General features: G+C 43.7%; 1 protein-coding gene across 36 annotated transcripts in view; it reads left to right on the top strand.

Moving 5' to 3' along the window:
* RIMS2 (regulating synaptic membrane exocytosis 2) overlaps nucleotides 1-19,313 on the top strand; it is a 1,685,778-nt gene that overhangs the window by 1,571,556 nt on the left and 94,909 nt on the right. For 14 of the 36 annotated variants that reach the window (XM_030217600.1, XM_030217664.1, XM_030217635.1 and 11 more), the window contains one exon: nucleotides 11,757-11,998. The exons of the other annotated variants lie outside the window; for them this stretch is intronic. In XM_030217600.1, coding sequence (XP_030073460.1) covers nucleotides 11,757-11,998 — 242 coding nt within the window. The remainder of the gene's footprint in view (nucleotides 1-11,756; nucleotides 11,999-19,313) is intronic. 36 annotated transcript variants of the gene reach the window in all.

The raw sequence follows: 19,313 nt of genomic DNA on the forward strand, positions 1-19,313 counted from the left end.
TGAGAGCGGCGAGGGTGGGATGGGGATGGGGGGGGCGGGGGAGGGGGGAGGGAAGGGAGTAAAGGTCATTAGTTAAAAAAGTTTAAAGTTGTAATGATACCGGTTGTACGTGTAATTAGCAAATGTTACTTATGACTCAGACTAAACATAACTGAAACATGTACACTGTTAATTATATTTGTTGAATAAAAACTAATTGAAAGATAATGCCTTTGTATTGTTCCATGGTGCAACTGCACCTTGAATATTGTATGCAATTCTGGTCACCTCATCTGAAAAACGATATAGTAGAATTTGAAAAGATACAGAGAAGGGCAATGAAAATGATAAAGGGGATAGGACGACTTTCCTATGAGGAAAGGCTAAAGCAGCTAGGGCTAATCAGCTTGGAGAAAAGACAGCTGAGGGGAGATTTGATATAGAGGTCTATAAAATAATGAATGGATTGGAACAGGTAGACGTGAATAGTTTGTTTACTCTTTCCAAAAATACTAGGAGGCACACAATCAAGCTACAAAGTAGTGATTTTAAAACAAATCAGAGAAAATATTTCTTCACTCAACATGTAATTAAACTCTGGAATTCTTTGCCAGAGAATGTAGTAAAAGCAGTTAGCTTTGCGAGGTTTAAAAAAGGTTTGGATAGCTTCCTAAAAGAAAAGTCCATAAACCATTATTAAAATGGACTTGGGGAACATCTGCTGCTTATTTCTAGGATAAGCAACATAAAATGTATTGTGCTATTTTAGGATCTTGCCAGGTACTTGTAACCTGGCTTGGCCACTGTTGGAAACAGGATGCTGGGCTTGATGGACCTTCAGTCTGTTCCAGTATGGTAATACTTGTGTACTTATATAACTTAATATCAAACACAATATATAAAACACACACAATATTGAAAACCTGTAGCTGAGTAGAAGTATAAATAAAAAGAAAAAGAAAGAGCAATGACCCAGTTGTATAGGCGGTCAGCAGCACAAACAGGCGGCGGTCTGGCACAGCTAGGGGGATGAGATCAGGGGAGGTGGCTGGGGGGAATTAGGGAAGGACTCATAGGCAGGACTACGCAAGTTATGAAGGGATAAGAAGGGGGAAGTAGCAAGGGTTGAAGAGGGAGGGGGAGACAGGTAGCCAGTGGAGAACTTGAAGAGGCGGAGAAAAGGGGTTGACCACTGGAGGCAGTAAGGGCAGCTCATGCAAAGGTGCAATCACCATTTTGCCTGCTGCTCCAACAGCTCACTACTCATCCTGGGTGTTTTTCTTTGGTGGCCAGGTCCCATGTCTTTTCATACTGGCTGCATGATCAGTTTTATGTCGCTGTCGGCCGAGCATGCAGTGTCAAGGCAGATGGTTTTGTCGGGAGCAGCAGGGGCTCTGGGGAGAGTGATTGAGTGCCATCCTGTTTGTTTGACAGTGTCCATTTTTTCCTGCCCCCTACTGGACAGGGCTGTGTAGGGAGTGGGAACGAGGAGATTTTGGCCGGTCTGGTGCTGTCAGCTGTGAGTATAATGCGCTCACCCAGGGGAGGGCCCACAGTGCCGTGTGTCCAATTTGCGCAATGTACTTCTCGCTAATAGGAGTGGGAAATTAGGACCTTGGACACCCAGGCCTCTGGGGGATGCACAGTGGGCATGCTGCAGTGTCACATGGGTATTGTTTGAGTGGTGTGCATTTGCTAGGTGCCGGTCCACATTTGTGTCGCTGGTGGCAGCTCGGCAGAGTGGCTGTGTCATTCGGCATGTTGGTCCTGGCCGGGTCACATGAATCAAGACTGGTCCTGGATTTGTGGCCAGGTTCGCGATTGTGCCTGTCATTTTCCTCAGACACCACATGTTCTGGCGGCTCCCGACTGTGATCTGCTTTCATCTCTGTCTCCTTGGCTCCGTTCTGCATTTGGTCAGCTGGCTTTTGCATTGTTTCTGGTCTGCCACACATGTGGTCATTTTTTGCAGTTGCCAGAGTGTCAGCAGGCACAGAGGGAGGAACTCTGCCCTGCCGCAACAAACGGGAGGTTGTGATTGTTCGAGGGCAGGATAGGCTTCGCTGCCTTTAGCCGTGGAGAGTGGATCGCTGTGTATAACAGAGGAGTTGTAGTATCACCACAAATCCACATCAGGAAAGGAGTGAGTGCTGGCAGGAGCAGCGTGCAAGATTTCTTCCATAGTAACATACATAGTAACATAGTAGATGACGGCAGATAAAGACCTGCATGGTCCATCCAGTCTGCCCATGACAAACTCATATATGTATACCTTACCTTGAATTTGTACCTGTCCTTTTCAGGGCACAGACCATATAAGTCTGCCCAGCAGTATTTCCCGCCTCCCAACCACCAGTCCCGCCTCCCATCACCGGCTCTGGTACAGACCGTATAAGTCTGCCCTCCCCTATCCTCGGCTCCCAACCACCACCCCCTCTTCCCCCCAACTGCTCCGCCACCCAATTTCAGCTAAGCTTCTGAGGATCCATTCCTTCTGCACAGGATTCCTCTATGCATATCCCACGCATGTTTGAACTCCGTTACCGTTTTCATCTCCACCACCTCCCGCGGGAGGGCATTCCAAGCGTCCACCACCCTCTCCGTGAAAAAATACTTCCTGACATCTTTCCTGAGTCTGCCCCCCTTCAATCTCATTTCATGTCCTCTCGTTCTACCGCCTTCCCATCTCCGGAAAAGATTCGTTTGCGGATTAATACCTTTCAAATATTTGAACGTCTGTATCTTCCAGCGTGGGGTGCTTTAAGGAGGGGGAGCCTGTGGACATGGTGCCAGCATTGTGCTGCTCACTCTGGTGGTCTGGCCCTTCCCACGTCCTGCAGTCCCACAAATGCGTAGTACCTGCAAGCCTGCAATCTCCAAGGCCAGTATCACAAACTGTTGTCCTTTCCATAAAGTACACGGTGCTTGTTGTAGAGATATACTCTATATCTGGTGTAAAAAAAAAAGAAGGAAGTGAAGGCTTGGTTATGCATCTTTCATCATTCCTTGTTGGCCATATTAGCAAAGACATATGTGTGACATCGGTAACCAAGTTGACTTTCTTCCAACATAGGTTACGTTTACTTGGGGATGACGCGCATACACTATTTCTATGAATGATGCTGAATACTTATGAGCTCCCTTACTTTATTGTCAGGATCTATACAGGGCTAATACTCATTAGAGACATTCCTGATTACTTATTAATGGGTTTATCACTTATTTCTCATATCCAGAATGATTGATATATGTTGCATATTCATTACATACACTTTCATGGTAACCATAAATATGGATCATAGACATTATTAATTGCTTATATTTGAAGGTACTGCACTCATACACTAATTATAAGATCTACCTGATTAAGCGGTGGTCCATATATGGGACCGGTCGTGACTAATTATTAGTATAAGTACATGCGGTCATGCTTTATACATATTGTTAGGACCACCTTATTGTCATTCCTGACTTATTATTAACATATGGGTAACGAACATTATTAATTACGAAAGGCCTGTGAGGTTATGGATCCAATTAAAAGGGGGGGGGGGGGTCCCCTGCTAGTCTGCTGGTTAGTTCAGCCCCCTTTTTCCTAACTACACTGTTTTTCTGCAAAGTCCTGCTTCAATTAAAAGATATGCCATGACAGGTTGGTGTGGCTACATAATCTGAATGTCCAGTATCACCATTACATAAGCCTATAGAGCACTATACAGAACATGAAGGTAATACTAGGTTCACCACCATTTACCCCGTTCCTAAATTCTCTTTAATCTTTCTCAGATGAAAGCCAACTCATCACCCCTATCTGGACACTGCAGCTGCAGGCCACAAGGGAGACAGAAGGCAGGCTCAGTGGGGAATGTCTATACAGTTTGTATATTTTGACACCGAAGCTGCAGGCCGCAAGGTTGAGAGAAGGCATGCTTAGATGGAGTGACCTTACAGTTTGTGTGTTTTTAGGATTTCATGGCCTTATACTTGTTATATGCTTTTAAAAGTCTTTTACCAGTTTGGGTTATTAAGGCTTATTTGTGTTATGTGGCATTTAATTAAATTGCTGTACACTACAAATGCTCGTAGTCTAAGCAATAAAGTTCACGACCTTCAAGCCCTGATGTTGGAAGCAGACTTAGATGTTGTTGCAATCACAGAGACCTGGCTCAACGGTTCCCACGAATGGGATGCAAGCATACCAGGCTATAATCTATTTAGGAAGGATAGAGAGGGTCGTAAAGGTGGAGGAGTAGCTCTGTATGTGAGGAATGATATCACGGCGACTGAAATGACAGGGACCTGGGGAAAGGAAGAAGCGATATGGATCACCTTAAAAAGAGATGATAGAACCTCTGTCCACGTGGGTGTTGTCTACAGACCCCCGACACAATTAGAGGAACTAGATAAAGATCTGATCACAAATATTCAAAAATTAGGAAAGAAAAAAGAGGTTCTGTTGATGGGAGTTTTCAATCTGCCGGATGTAGATTGGAAGGTTCCGTCTGCCAAATCGGAAAGAAGTAGAGAGATCGTGGATACTTTCCAAAGTGCTCTGCTCAGACAGATGGTGACGGAACCCATGAGGGAGGGAGCGATGCTGCATCTGGTGCTCACAAATGGGGATAGTGTGTCAAATGTCCAAGTGGGTGCACACCTGGGAAGCAGTGACCATCAAATGGTTTGGTTTGATATGACGGCTGAAGTGGAGGACAGCCACTCTAAACTCAAAGCCCTGGATTTCAAGCAAGCTGACTTTAGTAAAATGGGGGAATACCTGAGGAAGGAGATGATGGGCTGGGAGGACGTACATGAAGTGGAATGGCAGTGGTCCAGGCTGAAAGAAGTAATAAATAGGGGCACAGACCTTTATGTAAGGAGAGTAAATAAAAGCAAGAGAAAAAGGAAACTGATATGGTTCTCCAGGCAAGTGGCTGAGAAAATAAAGGCTAAAGAGTTGGCATTCCAGAAATATAGAAAATCTCAAGAAGAGGAACACGGGGAGGAATACCAGATGAAACTGAAAGAAGCCAAGAGAGAGGTACGTCTGGCGAAGGCACAAGTGGAAGAACAAATGGCTAGAAATGTAAGGAGGGACGACAAAAATTTCTTCAGGTATATTAGTGAAAGAAGAATGACTAAAAAGGGAATTGTGAGACTAAAAGATACAGCGAACCGCTATGTAGATAATGATGAAGAAAAAGCCAATTTGCTAAATAGATACTTTTGTTCTGTTTTCACTGAAGAAAATCCTGGAGAAGGACCGCGAGGGACTGGCAAAAGTACACCTGAGAATGGAATGGATATAGCACCGTTCACAGAAGAGAGTGTGTATCAACAACTTGGAAAGCTAAAGGTGGACAAAGCCATGGGACCGGACGGGATCCACCCCAGAATATTGAGGGAGCTCAGAGAGGTTCTGGCGGGTCCTCTCAAAGATTTGTTTAATAAATCCTTGGAGACGGGAGAGGTTCCGAGGGACTGGAGAACGGCGGAGGTGGTCCCTCTTCACAAAAGTGGTGATAGGGAAGAAGCTGGAAACTACAGGCCGGTAAGCCTCACTTCGGTTATTGGAAAAGTAATGGAAGCGATGCTGAAGGAAAGGATAGTGAATTTCCTGGAAGCCAATAAGTTGCAAGATCCAAGACAACATAGTTTTACCAGAGGGAAATCGTGCCAAACGAATCTCATTGAATTCTTTGATTGGGTAACTGGAGAATTGAATCATCGACGTGCTATAGACGTAATCTACTTAGATTTTAGCAAAGCTTTTGACACGGTTCCCCACAGGAGGCTCTTAAATAAACTAGATGGGCTGAAGATAGGTCCCGAAGTGGTGAACTGGATTAGGAACTGGTTGACGGACAGATGACAGAGGGTGGTGGTAAATGGAGTTCGCTCGGAGGAGGGAAAGGTGAGTAGTGGAGTGCCTCAGGGATCGGTGCTGGGGCCGATTCTGTTCAATATATTTGTGAGTGACATTGCCGAAGGGTTAGAAGGTAAAGTTTGCCTATTTGCGGATGATACTAAGATTTGCAACAGAGTGGACACCCGGGAGGGAGTGGAAAGCATGAAAAGGGATCTGAGGAAGCTAGAAGAATGGTCTAAGGTTTGGCAATTAAAATTCAATGCGAAGAAATGCAAAGTGATGCATTTAGGGAGTAGAAACCCACGAGAGACTTATGTGTTACGCGGTGAGAGTCTGATAGGTACTGAGGGGGAGAGGGATCTTGGGGTGATAGTATCCGAGGATCTGAAGGCGACGAAACAGTGTGACAAGGCGGTGGCCGTAGTGAGAAGGTTGCTAGACTGTATAGAGAGAGGTGTGATCAGCAGAAGAAAGGAAGTGTTGATGCCTCTGTACAAGTCGTTGGTGAGGCCCCACCTGGAGTATTGTGTTCAGTTTTGGAGGCCGTACCTTGCGAAGGATGTTAAAAAAATGGAAGTGGTGCAAAGAAAAGCTACGAGAATGGTATGGGATTTGCGTTCCAAGACGTATGAGCAGAGACTTGCTGACCTGAACACGTATACCCTGGAGGAAAGGAGGAACAGGGGTGATATGATACATACGTTCAAATACTTGAAAGGTATTAATCTGCAAAAAAAATATTTTCCGGAGATGGGAAGGTGGTAGAACGAGAGGACATGAAATGAGATTGAAGGGGGGCAGACTCAAAAAAGATGTCAGGAAGTATTTTTTCACGGAGAGGGTGGTGGATGCTTGGAATGCCCTCCCACGGGAGGTGGTGGAGATGAAAACGGTAACGGAATTCAAACATGCGTGGGATATGCATAAAGGAATCCTATGCAGTAGGAATGGATCCTCAGAAGCTTAGCCAAAATTGGGTGGCGGAGCAGGTGGGGGAAGAGAGGTTGGTGGCTGGGAGGCGAGGATAGGGGAGGGCAGACTTATACGGTCTGTGCCAGAGCCAGTGATGGGAGGCAGGACTGGTGGTTGGGAAGCGGGAAATACTGCTGGGCAGACTTGTATGGTCTGTGCCCTGAAAAAGGCAGGTAGAAATCAAGGTAAGGTATACACATATGAGTTTATCTTGTTGGGCAGACTGGATGGACCATGCAGGTCTTTTTCTGCCGTCATCTACTATGTTACTATGTATTTTAGAGCCTCTGAGGTGACCTTCTGGGTGAAAACATTGGCCAAGTCAGACATACGTTTGCCCCTCCAGGTCTGGACTGTTTGACCTTCCCTCTGGGCTGTTCCTCACACTTTGCCAGTCAGACATCTATGGACCGTCTGCGCTTGTTGGGCCTATCCACATTTTGCTGTATTGGCAGCAGTTGCCATTTAAGCTTGCTCCTTTTGCTTTGTGGAATGCAGTGGTATATTATAAAAATGCACTTGCCTTTTTTTATTACTACTGTTTCACAGAGAAGGTATTGAATAATGAGGGGAAAGGTTTCCTTCATGCAGAACTGTCCAGAGTCAGTCTAAATGTGCCAACATTGTCCAGTTCAGCACACTATTAGCCACCAAGTTCATACAACGGTAAATTATGTTCAGTGGAAAATAAATCTGTTGGCTGAGGCTGCTTGCTATGTGAATATTCAATCACTGTTTCATTATTGGTACCAAGTACTGCATATTAAGGACATTTGTTTTAATTCATTTATCTGGTCCTTGCATGCACATGGTTTTGCTTTTTAAACTCAAAGGTTCCTGTGATAGCATTGTGCTTATTTGAATTAGTTTTTCTGTACAAGTTTTGCTTGATTTGTCTTTATTCGAAATAAAAAATTTTAAAACACATCTTGTCAACAAGGAACGGGGCTAGGTGGGGGCAGGGGGTACCAGCGAACTGGTCTGCACAGGGCCCTGCAACTGGTAAGACCAACCCTGTGCCTATGTGTCTTATAGCTGGGTGGGAGATAGCAGGGGACTCTGTCAGAGCTGCCATCCTTCTGGCCACCTCTGCTGGGACTCCCAGAAGAAAGGCAGTTTCCAGATGTCAAGGTGGGAAACTTAGGTTTGGGGGCATCTATTTGTGTGGTACTGATGCTAGCTGTTTTAGGGCCCTCACTGATGGCAGTGGCTGAACATCACTCCATGACTCATGCTTATACTTTGAGGCTGCCAGGGAGGGGGGTGGATGACAACTGTACACATAGGTGAGAGTTTCCATAGCAGGGGTTGAGGACACACTATAATGTGGAGATTTCAGGGGCCCCCAGCTTGGGCCTTGAGGGATGTCTCACAGGGCAACATACCGGCCTTTGGAGCAGATAATGGTATTTTCAATGATTGTGGGTTAGGGGACATGAGATAACATCCATTTGAGGGGGTAACTGATGGTGTGATGGCCCTGTGTGGTCAGTGTACTGTCCTCCTTGAACACTCCTTTGTCAGATGCGTGTTTGGCATAGAGGTTAGGGCTATGTGCCCTGAACGCAGGGTGCATGGGTTCGATTACCACTGTGGGTGTTTGGAGTTATTATTTCATTTCTCCTGCCATGGCGGCTGTAGTGTGCTAGGTAGGTGTGAGTAACATGCTGGGCACTTTTGTATTGGTCGCTGGAGGATGCTGTTCAAAGGACTCCCCCCCCCCACCCTTTCCATGTCATCTCATAAGTTGGGGGTTAGCTGCAACACAATCTAGTACATATGGGGGTTGTGGGCACACTGTAAGGAGGTTAGCTGAATACTCAGGCCTTTCTCAGGGACAGACCTGTTATAGGGGTGCTATGTCTATGATACTTGTGTCGGCCCCTGAGGCGCTCCCACATGCACTGGATTAGGGCAGAGTCCTCACGCTGGACTCATCTGTACCGGCGCCAGAGCAGCTCAAGATCCTGGTGAATTCCAAAGTATCTGCAAAACGCAACTTGATGGAGACAGGGTTCAGGTGATGGGCTTTTCTGGCACCACATACATTATTATTTTTGACAAAATATTGTGCAGTGCTCCTCACATAGCCTGTGGCAGATGGCAAGAGGCAGATTGGGAGAGGAGGGCTGAGAGGGTGGGTATATATTACACTGGAACAGGTGCTGTGTATGCTGAGATGGCCTTGAGAACAGAGGGTGGCATGGCGGCCTTTCTATGGAGCACGTGCATTGTTTCTGGGAGGTGAGGATGGGCATTGGGGTAAAGCAGGGTGTACCTTTGGGTGTCTCAGTATACTTTATTGAGCTGCTGGCAATGTTCCTATCAGTCTGTAGGTGTGGGCCAGGATGCTGGAGGGGGGGGAGGGGAGGGGGTCCACATATGTGCAGCCCATAATTACTTTTCATTGGATATTCTGTACATTCTGATTTCAGCAATGGGTTTTTTTCTTTCTTTCTTATGAAAAAGCAATAACATGTATTGCAACAACAAAGGGACCTCAGTGCATCTGATCCTGTCTATATGGTGCTTGCACATGAGTGGTGCAATGATCCTGGGGGGGGGGGGGGGGAGAACAGTGCTTCACACTCACCTTTACAGCCTCCTCCTTATGGATCTCCATGCCCACATAGAGTGTGGGGTGGGAGGTAGTGGAGGTGGTGGTGCTTGAGTATTTGCCTCCTTTTCCTGAGGCACACAAGGACCAGGATCTCTGTTTCCTGCACAGAAAAGTTTGGCTCCCTTCTATCAGAAAAGGTATTTTGATTGAGGTTGGAGCTGTGAGATTTATTTATTTATTTATTTTTGTTACGTATATTGGCAGATAGTTCAGTTGCCTCTGTGCTATCTGCTGATGAATTTAACATGGGCCCTTTCAATGAGTTGGTGCCCTGTATGCTAAATGCAAGGCATTTGCTGACTACACCCCTAACAGTTTACAGAAAGAGTTTGCACTTACCACACATTCATTTTTGTACTTAATGCACAGTAAATACAAAAGCTAACCACGCAGTAGTAAACATTCCTTTTAGATACTTTATATGAGCAGAAACAAATTTATATACCATAGGAATTTATGTTCAGTGTTTCATCCATTTAATAAATGTAACATACTATATTAAAATGTAGTGCTGCAATAAAATATTTACTTTATTAAAGCATTAGTCTGACCTAATAGTGATGTGATAATGTTTTTTATCCAGCAGTTCTTTTCCGTAAAGATGGATGTTTAATTGAACTTTTTTAATTGAAATTTTCACAGTTTATAGCTGTAAATTTCCAAGCAAAGTTTAGAAACAAAATCATAAAGAAAGAAATAATGCAAATACACCAAATTAGAAATATAATTTCACTTAAGTCCACTTTCTGGGGAGGAGTAGAGGTAGAGAAAATAGCAATGGCTTATAACAAGAGACAATGTATAACCCCCTATGAATAGGCCGAAATATTATTAATTATTATACCACCCTGGACAGCAAGTAGATAATCCTTCAACAAAGGACACGATTTATTAAGGCATATTTCCCATTCTGTATCTATAGGAGAGTAATTTTATAAGGGAGCACCTAGTGTAAGCCTGTTTTCATTGCCTCTACTTTTCTTTATACAATATTAGCTTAAGTGGCAGAAATTGCATCCACTTTTCAGGTGTGGACACATACATCTGCAAAAGGGCTGTCCAGTCCTAAATTTATCTGGAAGGCAACCCAGATAGTGAACTGAATATTGTCATCATCGAGATAGGGGCAGCACTTGCTGCTCTGTAGCTAAATTCAGTGCCACATGGAGTCTGAATAGGAGGACTGAATATACTTGCGTAATTGAAATGTCACATTGATTAAATATTAGCCTTTTATATTTAACTTATCATTTTGGAGATTTGTTATAGAAATATTTTTTTCAATGTAGGACCTTTTCATTTAAAAATATAAGCTCAACAATTTATGTGTAATGTTTGATATAACAGGAGTCCAGTCAAAAGCTTGAAATCTGTTCCTTTCTACCTCCCCCCCCCCCCAAAAAAAAAATTTTAACTCTGTGAATCATCAATTTATTGTGTTCTATTTACTAAAGCTTAGTGCGTGCTAATGGACATTGTCATTCACTAAGTGCCATGTTGCCCATAGATATGAAATAGGACACACAGCATTTAGGGCCCCTTTTACCAAGCTGTGGAAAAAGGGGGCGTGCGCTGGCATCGGTGTGTGTTTTTTGATGCTCGCCAAAGCCCCCTTTTACTGCAGCAGGTAAAAGGTAGGTCTTTCTTTTCTTTAGAAAATGGCCATGGTGGCAAGTGAAGCACTTGCCATGCAGCCATTTCGGAGCGAAGCCCTTACCTCTACCCATTAAGGTGACAGTAAGGGCTCCCGCACTAACCTGGCAATAACCACTGCCTGATTATCACCGGGTACACATCGGCGTTACAAAAATAAAAATATTTTTGTAGCGCCAGATATGACGGTGCACTGAGGGTGGGAACTACCACCAGGCTGCTGCGGTAGCCCGGCGGTACTTCTTTTTTAGCGAGCGGTGTGACCGCTTCGGACTTACCGCTGCTTTGTAAAAGAGCCCCTTAATGAGTTATAATGTCTGCTAGCACACACTAAGGTTTAGTGAAATGGCTCCTATGTTACCTAAATCAAAAAAAGGCTCTAGATCAGGGGTGGGCAACCATAGTTCTCGAGGGCCGCAACCCAGTCGTGGAGATCTATTTGCATACAATGGAAGCAGTACATGCAAATCAATCTTGTGTATATTCATTGTGGAAATCTTGAAAACTCAACTGGGCCGTGGTTGCCCATCCCTGCTCTAGATAGTATACAATATAGCTGTTTTGCCCCTGTTGTTTCACATAATTTCAGTCTAAACCATGTCCTTTTCTGTTTTTCCTTTTTACTCCTTCTTTGTGTGCAATATTTTTCCATCCACTGGCTGACAGTGTCTTCACATCCAAAATGCAAAGCAGGCAGATGGGTACATCGGGAAAGAACATGACAAAAAGTACGAGCATTGGAGGGGACATGTACAGCTTAGAAAAGAATGATGGCAGTCAGTCAGATACAGCAGTGGGAACCGTGGGTTCCAGCAGCAAAAAGAGACGATCCAGCATCGGTGCAAAAATGGTAGCAATTGTAGGTCTGTCAAGGAAAAGTCGCAGCACTTCGCAGCTCAGCCAAACTGGTAAGATATTTTCTTGTACTTTATTTTTTTTCTGGATTGAATACTTACTGAAATATTTATCCACTTTAATATAGCAGAAAAATGTATTTATTTATTAGGACTTATTTACCGCATTTTTGAAGGAATTAATTCAAGGCGGTACAGCAAGAATAAGTCAAACATAAGCAATAGACAATTATAGCTGTAAAAATATTCAAATAATTCAAAGTATGGCATGGTATGCTAAATTACAGTGAGCATAATACACAATAAAACATTTTAATAGTCAGCATAGAGTGTAAGCAAAGATGAAACATACAGATAGACAGGAGTAAGAATATAAGGGGGCTAATTTAAACAAAGTTGCACATGAGGTCAGAATGGAGTTTGAAAATTATCTTAGGGTAGGAATGGATAAACATGTCCTGCTATAGTATTATAGTATGTGCAGCTGGTGTCACTGTGTGTGTGTGTGTGTGTGTGTGTGTGTGTGTGTGTGTGTGTGTGTGTGTGTGTGTGTGTGTGTGTGTGTGTGTGTGTGTGTGTGTGTGTGTGTGTGTGTGTGTGTGTGTGTGTGTGTGTGTGTGTGTGTGTGTGTGTGTGTGTGTGTGTGTGTGTGTGTGTGTGTGTGTGTGTGTGTGTGTGTGTGTGTGTGTGTGTGTGTGTGTGTGTGTGTGTGTGTGTCATTAGCAAGTTAGTTACTTCCTCCTTGGCCTGGGTGACGAGCCATGTTTTCAACGTCTTCCTGAAGTAGAGATAGTCTTGTGTTAATCAAAGCTTTTCAGGAACTGCATTCCAGAGTGTGAGGGCTACTCCAGAGAAGGCTTGCTGGCAGGTATCACATTGTTGTGATACTTGAATACCATTGTTATATAGAGATTATTTGTTTAGTGCAAACAAATTCTCAGATTATTTGTTTAGTGCAAACAAATTATCAAATTACTTTTTTCAGCCAAGACCAAACTTCATTTCAGTTTGCTGGCAGTTTGTGTTTTATGCTTACCAGAGCAGATCTAATGCAATAATCCCTTTTCTTCATAGGAATACATTAGAATATTTATATTTAAAGTTATTATTTAAGGTCTATTACTTTTAAAGCAGCAGCACTAGTGAAACAAATATTTAGATGTTTTTGTTAGCACTGAAAACAAATGTATTCTTCTTTCTATGCTAATTTTAATTGATTCATGAAAATGTATTTCACTGTAGAAATATTTGAAAGCTTTCCCATCGTAGCCACTCCTACCACTATGAATTAAGTAAATTGGAATATGAAAATTGAAATCCTTATCAGAGCCTCCAGAAATGTTCAGGCTGATATGTCATGATCATCAGAAGAACAGATCCAGGAATAGAAAATTGGAAAATGAGATCTATGGTTCTAATACAGAATGCACAAGCATTTCAGTTTTCTCCTAGACTAGTAAGGCTTCAAGGAATTTGTACTTTTTATTCACTGAGAGCAAGCAGGACAGTGAAATCTTCACTCATGGGCGATGTCATCTGTGCGGGAAATTTCCAGAGCACTGGATATAAAGCTTTTGAAAATGTTCAACCTCTCATGTCCGCCTCTTCCCGTTTACCACTGTCACATGGGACTATCTCAGACCTTAGTTATCTGTATAGCCAATCAAATGTTCTGTATCAACGCAGTTGCCTCAGTACTATTTTCCTCTTAAAGTGTTTTTGCTATGTGCAAAATCCTGGTGCTGACGGACATCCCTTGGTGGGTTTTGCTGGATATTTGTTTTTTTAATGTTATTTCTTATCCCCCCTCAGCTGTCTCTTTTCCAAGCTGAAGAGGCCTAACCTCTTTAGCCTTTCCTCATATGGGAGGAATTCCATCCCTTTCATCATTCTAGTCACTCATCTTTAAACCTTTTCTAATTCGACTGTATCTTTTTTGAGATATGGTGACCAGAATTGAACACTATACTCATGGTGAGGTCTCACCATAGAGCAATACAGAGGCATTATAATAGTCTTGGTCATATTTTGTATCCCTTTCCTAATAATTCCTAGCATCCTGTTTGCTTTTTTGGCTACCACCACACACTGAAAATATTTCAGCATATTGTCTACAACACCTAGATCTTTTTCTTAAGTGCTGACTCCTAAGGAGGACCCCAGCATCAGGTGACTATGATTCAAATTATTCTTCCAAATGTAAAATATTTTGCATTTCTGCACATTAAATTTCATCTGCCATTTGGATGCCCAGTCTTCCAATTTCTAATGTCTTCCTGCAATTTTTCACAGTCTGCATGTGTTTTAACAATCTTGAATAGTTTTGTGTCATCTAAACATTTAATCATCTCCTTTCAAACTCTGAGAGGTGCCATTTGTTTCAGGTGGTCACTGTTGTAGCTAGGGAGTCATATTCGTGAGAATAACATGTCCTACTTGGAGAAAGCAACGTTAGTCACTTGTAGCAGGTGTTCTCCAAGGACAGCAGAACATATATTTTCACATCTCCTCCCACCTCCCCAAGGGGTTGTATTCCTTCAGATTTTTTATGATATTGCTGGTTCTGTGTGCTCACAGGGGACTGGAAGGCACCTGCACATGAGTAATGTGGGTGCTGCTAAAGGCTTTTAAAATCATCTTGAATGCTGGGTAGCAACCATGCTGGGGCTCCATTGGATGATGTCACCCATTCATGAGAATATATGTCCTGCTTTCCTCGGAGAACACCTGCTATAGATGAGTAACTTGGCTTTCTGTGGTGCAACCAAAGCAGTTTACATATTATATACGGGAACTTTCCCTGTCCCTAGTGGGCTCACAGTCTAAGTTTGTATACCTGGAGCAAAAACACTCCCTGCATCTGCTGTTTGACAGAATAGGACTGCACCTTCAGGGAGGCAACACTGACGTGCAGTGTTATTCTCAATGTATAGAGTGTTTAGGTTCAGAATGGGACCAGTATAACTGGTGCTGGCAAAGTAATCCACACTCTACCATTTACCAGCACTTGATAACTCAGTCCAGGCCAGAATTAGGTTATGAACCAAAACTTTACTGAGAAAAGAGTCTTCAAGCAAAAAAAGACATACTAGAACAATAATAGTAGGCAGAAGAGCAAAAATAACATCAGACACTTATAATCATTAAATTCTTCCAGGACTGGCCCATCCCCAAGAGAGTCCTCTTTCCCTCTGTTCTCTTGAATATCTCACGGAGCTGGACTGAACTCAGATATGATGCAGTTCCTTCTGGCTACCTGGTCCTTCTTGCTTAGATCCAAGGGATATCCACTGTATCCTCTTCTTTCCAGGATCAGTGGCTCCCTGCTGCTTTTTTGTACTACAGAGCTGCTTAATTTATTCCAGGGAAGTACAGAGGTCTATGCAGCACCTGTCACCTTTCAACACTCCTGTAGTACAATGGCTGGGCTAGCCTAAGACCCTTGTCTCCTTGCAGAATGCTGCAGTGGCCAAGGAACCAGAATCCAATAACAATGATTTCAAGTAGGGCTGGGGTTTTATACCAGTTCCCATCCAGAAAGGGTCAGGAGAGTCCTCTTCATGCTGGAAACTGCAGGAGCATGCACAGTTCACACTCCAATAATTTAGTAGAGCCAACAGAGGTCTCTGCTATCTACTCAGAGCAGAATCGTAGAGGTCTATACATTATATTTAAAATATTGTCTTCATTTATCAATTGGTAAAAGTAATATTGATCCAGTACACATTAAGGCAGTGCAAATGAGAATTCTATGGTTGCTTTTCTGATAATCTGACAAAAAAGGACAATATTTCAGAATCTCTAATCCTGTACTGTGTGTTCTAAACTTTTGTTACTTTTAACTGTCTTTCATAGTAGAAATCCAGTTTTCTAGCTGTTTAGGAATATTCTTCTGGGTCCCCTTCTTTCAAGAGTCCTTTACTCTGTAAGAAAAAAGTCCAGAACTTGAGTCCTGCAACCCATTCAAATTTCTTGGCCTCTGTCTACGACTGTCTTGGCAGCACAGGTCTGCTGCCTTCTCTAGAGTCTACACAGGACTGAAGAAACTTCTTTACAACTTTTAACATTGTCTACATTCTAGGGCATTATTACAGTATGACAACTTCACATAGATTAAACAGGTTTGCATCTATAGTACTATAATGGTATCCAAAATTAAAATAACAAAACTGCCAAGTTACCCAGCTGCAGGAGGGAGATTTTTGGCCATTGCTGGTTTTGAATTTATAATCTAAAGCAGTGTGATGTTTGAGTTTCTAGGAAACTCTACATTGAAACAGACTCCCCAGAACCATTCTCCCACCTGTCCCAGGCATAGCCCCATTCTCCCTCCTGCCCCCTTCTCAGATCCCTTCTCTCATCTGAGTCCCCCCTCCCTGACCCAGTCCCCACTTGCCTACCAGCTCCGTCGCCAGATGACCCTCTTCTCCTGTCACCTGGCACCTGACCCAGCCTTTAAAAAAAATCTCTGAAGTGGCAGTGCGGCACCTTGCGTCTGCTCTGCGTGTAAAGGAAGAAAAATCACCTTGTCGGCTGGCCTTCCCTCACTGTGTCCCGCCCTCGCGGAAATAGGAAGTTACATCAGAGGGCGGGACACAGTGAGGGAAGGCCAGCCGACAAGGTGATTTTTCTTCTTTTACACGCAGAGCAGACGCGAGGCGCAGCGCCGCCACTTCAGAGATTTTTTTAATCTGGTGACACGGAGCTGCTAGGCAGGTGGGGACTGGGGCACCAGCGGAGCACCCCCCACCCGCTGACACCCGGGGCGGACCGCCCCCACCGCCCCGTCCTTGGTACGCCACTGCTTACAAATCTTCAGAAACAGTGGAATACAATATCTTCTTTAGAATATACAGTAAGCTGTTAATAATATTCTGGAGTTGCATGATTCCTTATAACATGTGTTATAGACTGGATTAATCACATCATACCTTCTATGGAGAGATTTTTTTGTAAGCTAATTTATTGTATGTTTGCTTCCCTTAAGTACATCATTATTACCTGATCTCTGCAATAAGTGGAATTTATAACGATATGTCCAAGAACTGCTGTTTCCTTTCTGTGAATCATTCATTGCTTGGCAATACCTTGTTTCTTTCATATCTATATCTGTTCTTTGCTATAGCTTTGGACGTTGATTGGGGTTCTTACATTGAACAACTGCTTTTTCATAAATTGACGAAGCCTAAGTCCCTGAGGGCTAAATTTACTGAAGTGTGCTAACACCATTAATGTATACTATTAGTAAACTAGTAAAACAGGCCTGTTTCTGACACAAATGAAACGGGCGCTAGCAAGGTTTTCCTCAGAGTGTGTATGTTTGAGAGAGAGAGAGAGAGTGTGTGTGTGAGAGAAAGTGTGTGTGTGAGTGAGAGAGAGAATGAGTGAGAGACAGAGAGAGTGTGTGTGTGTTTGTGTCAGAGAGAGAGAGAGTGTGTGAGAGACAGAGTGTATGTGTGTGTGAGAGTGAGTGTGTGTGTGAGAGAGATAGAGTGTGTGAGAGGAGTGTATGTGAGAGACAGAGAGTGTGTGTGTGTGTGGGGCTCCGAGTTCCATGACCCCCTCCTTTCCTCCCTCCCTCTCCTCCCCTCCGATTTCCAGGCCCCCCTTCAGTCTGAGGTGCAGGCCACCCTCCCTCCCTCTCCTCTCCTCCCTCCCTCCCTCCCTCCCTCTCCTCTCCTCTCCTCCCTCCCTCCCTCTCTCTCCTCCCCTCCGAGTTCTTGGCCCTCCCTTCCCTCCAAGTTCCATGCCCCCTCCCTCTCCTCCCCAGCGTGTTCCATGCCCCCCTTTCCTTGGAGTGTGTATGTTTGAGAGAGAGAGTGTGTGGGTGAGAGATGGAGTGTGTATGTGAGAGAGAATGAGTGAGAGAGAGAGAGAGACAGACAGACAGACAGAGTGTGTGTTTGTGTCAGAGAGAGAGTGTGTGTGAGAGACAGAGTGTGTGTGTGTGTGTGAGTCTGTGTGTGTGAGAGAGAATGTGTGAAAGAGAATGTATGTGAGAGACAGAGAGTGAATATGTGTGTGTGAGAAAGTGAAGCCTTCAAGCCTTGAAGCATTCGTGCGCTCTGTAAGGCTCCATCTCCTCAATTGATGACATGTAGTTCCGGAACGTTGCAGGAACGCTTCAAGGCTTGAAGGCTTCACTTTCTCGGCTTCAGAATGTTGGAGGTGCGTTTTATTATATAGGATAGATCTCATTGCATAAAACGAGAACTGCAGCAAATAAAGCATGGTAATGTATGTTACCACATGGTAAAGTGGTAGCATCTTTTAGTAAATCCAGACCTTAGTGTTTTATAACTACAAAAGCAGTCTGTCCTATGTAACATATTTGAATGACTTGACTTGGGCATTCTTTGTAATTGATTTCACAGGAAACTTAAAATGAAACAGTTCCTTTGTAGGATGATAACTATGACCAAATAGATACAGAGCTGTTTTTTTTGATGGTAGAGCTGATAAGTTGTTTGTGTCCATCGTCAAACACATGGAAATCTGAGTAAACGTTTAGGAACGGGGGCAGGATCTAATTATATAATATCAGTTCAAGGTGCAGCTACCTTATACCTCAATAACTTAATAAAAGTAGTACCATTGATTTCTGTGTACATAAACTAGATCTGATTGCCTAATAAATATAGTTTCATTGAATCATTAGAGTTTAGCATTTGCAATCAAAGATAATGATGATTTACATTGCTTTCAGATTGGCTGTAGGTAGCGCTTGCATGCTCTTGGGTATGTTATTGCCACTTCAAAGAGAAAACCACACTTTGGGTTTCACTTTAAAAATGTAGCTGACCATGGGAATAGGGCTCCTATTTCATCAAATGCATATGTACCTGCTTCAAAGAAGATGCAAATACATGCACTGAAAACGCACACAGGTCTATCAGAGTGAAAGCCCTATGCATAGATTTTTTACCCACAGCCTTCCCCAGTAGTATACCTTGGGTCTTTATTGCACAGAAGCCAATGTTTACATTTATAGTCCCTCCCCCACTACCATGCACATCACCTTTTGCTCCTGTCCTCCCGCCATGGAGCCAAATACCAGCCGACAGCAGGAGAGTGCAGCATCTCCTGACCCCTTCCTACAGACTGCAGCACCTGACAGTGGCAGCACTGGAAACAGAAGCATGCACAAGATCTCTGAGCTGTTCATATGGTCAGGGCCCTGCTGCATCTTTGCCCTCTCACCCAAAAGCTTCTTATTTCCAAGGTGTGCAGGCACAGCAAGGCCTTTAATGCATGAGTGAATCCTATGCTTACTTCTTCTTAAAGTGCCACCAGCAATTCCTCGAGTGCCTTTACTTCATGCCAGCATTCTTCCCCCCCCCCCCCTAACACTCACCCCAAATGCACGCCA

The sequence above is a fragment of the Microcaecilia unicolor genome, chromosome 1 (genome assembly GCF_901765095.1).
Source record: "Microcaecilia unicolor chromosome 1, aMicUni1.1, whole genome shotgun sequence".
Lineage (NCBI taxonomy): Eukaryota > Metazoa > Chordata > Amphibia > Gymnophiona > Siphonopidae > Microcaecilia > Microcaecilia unicolor.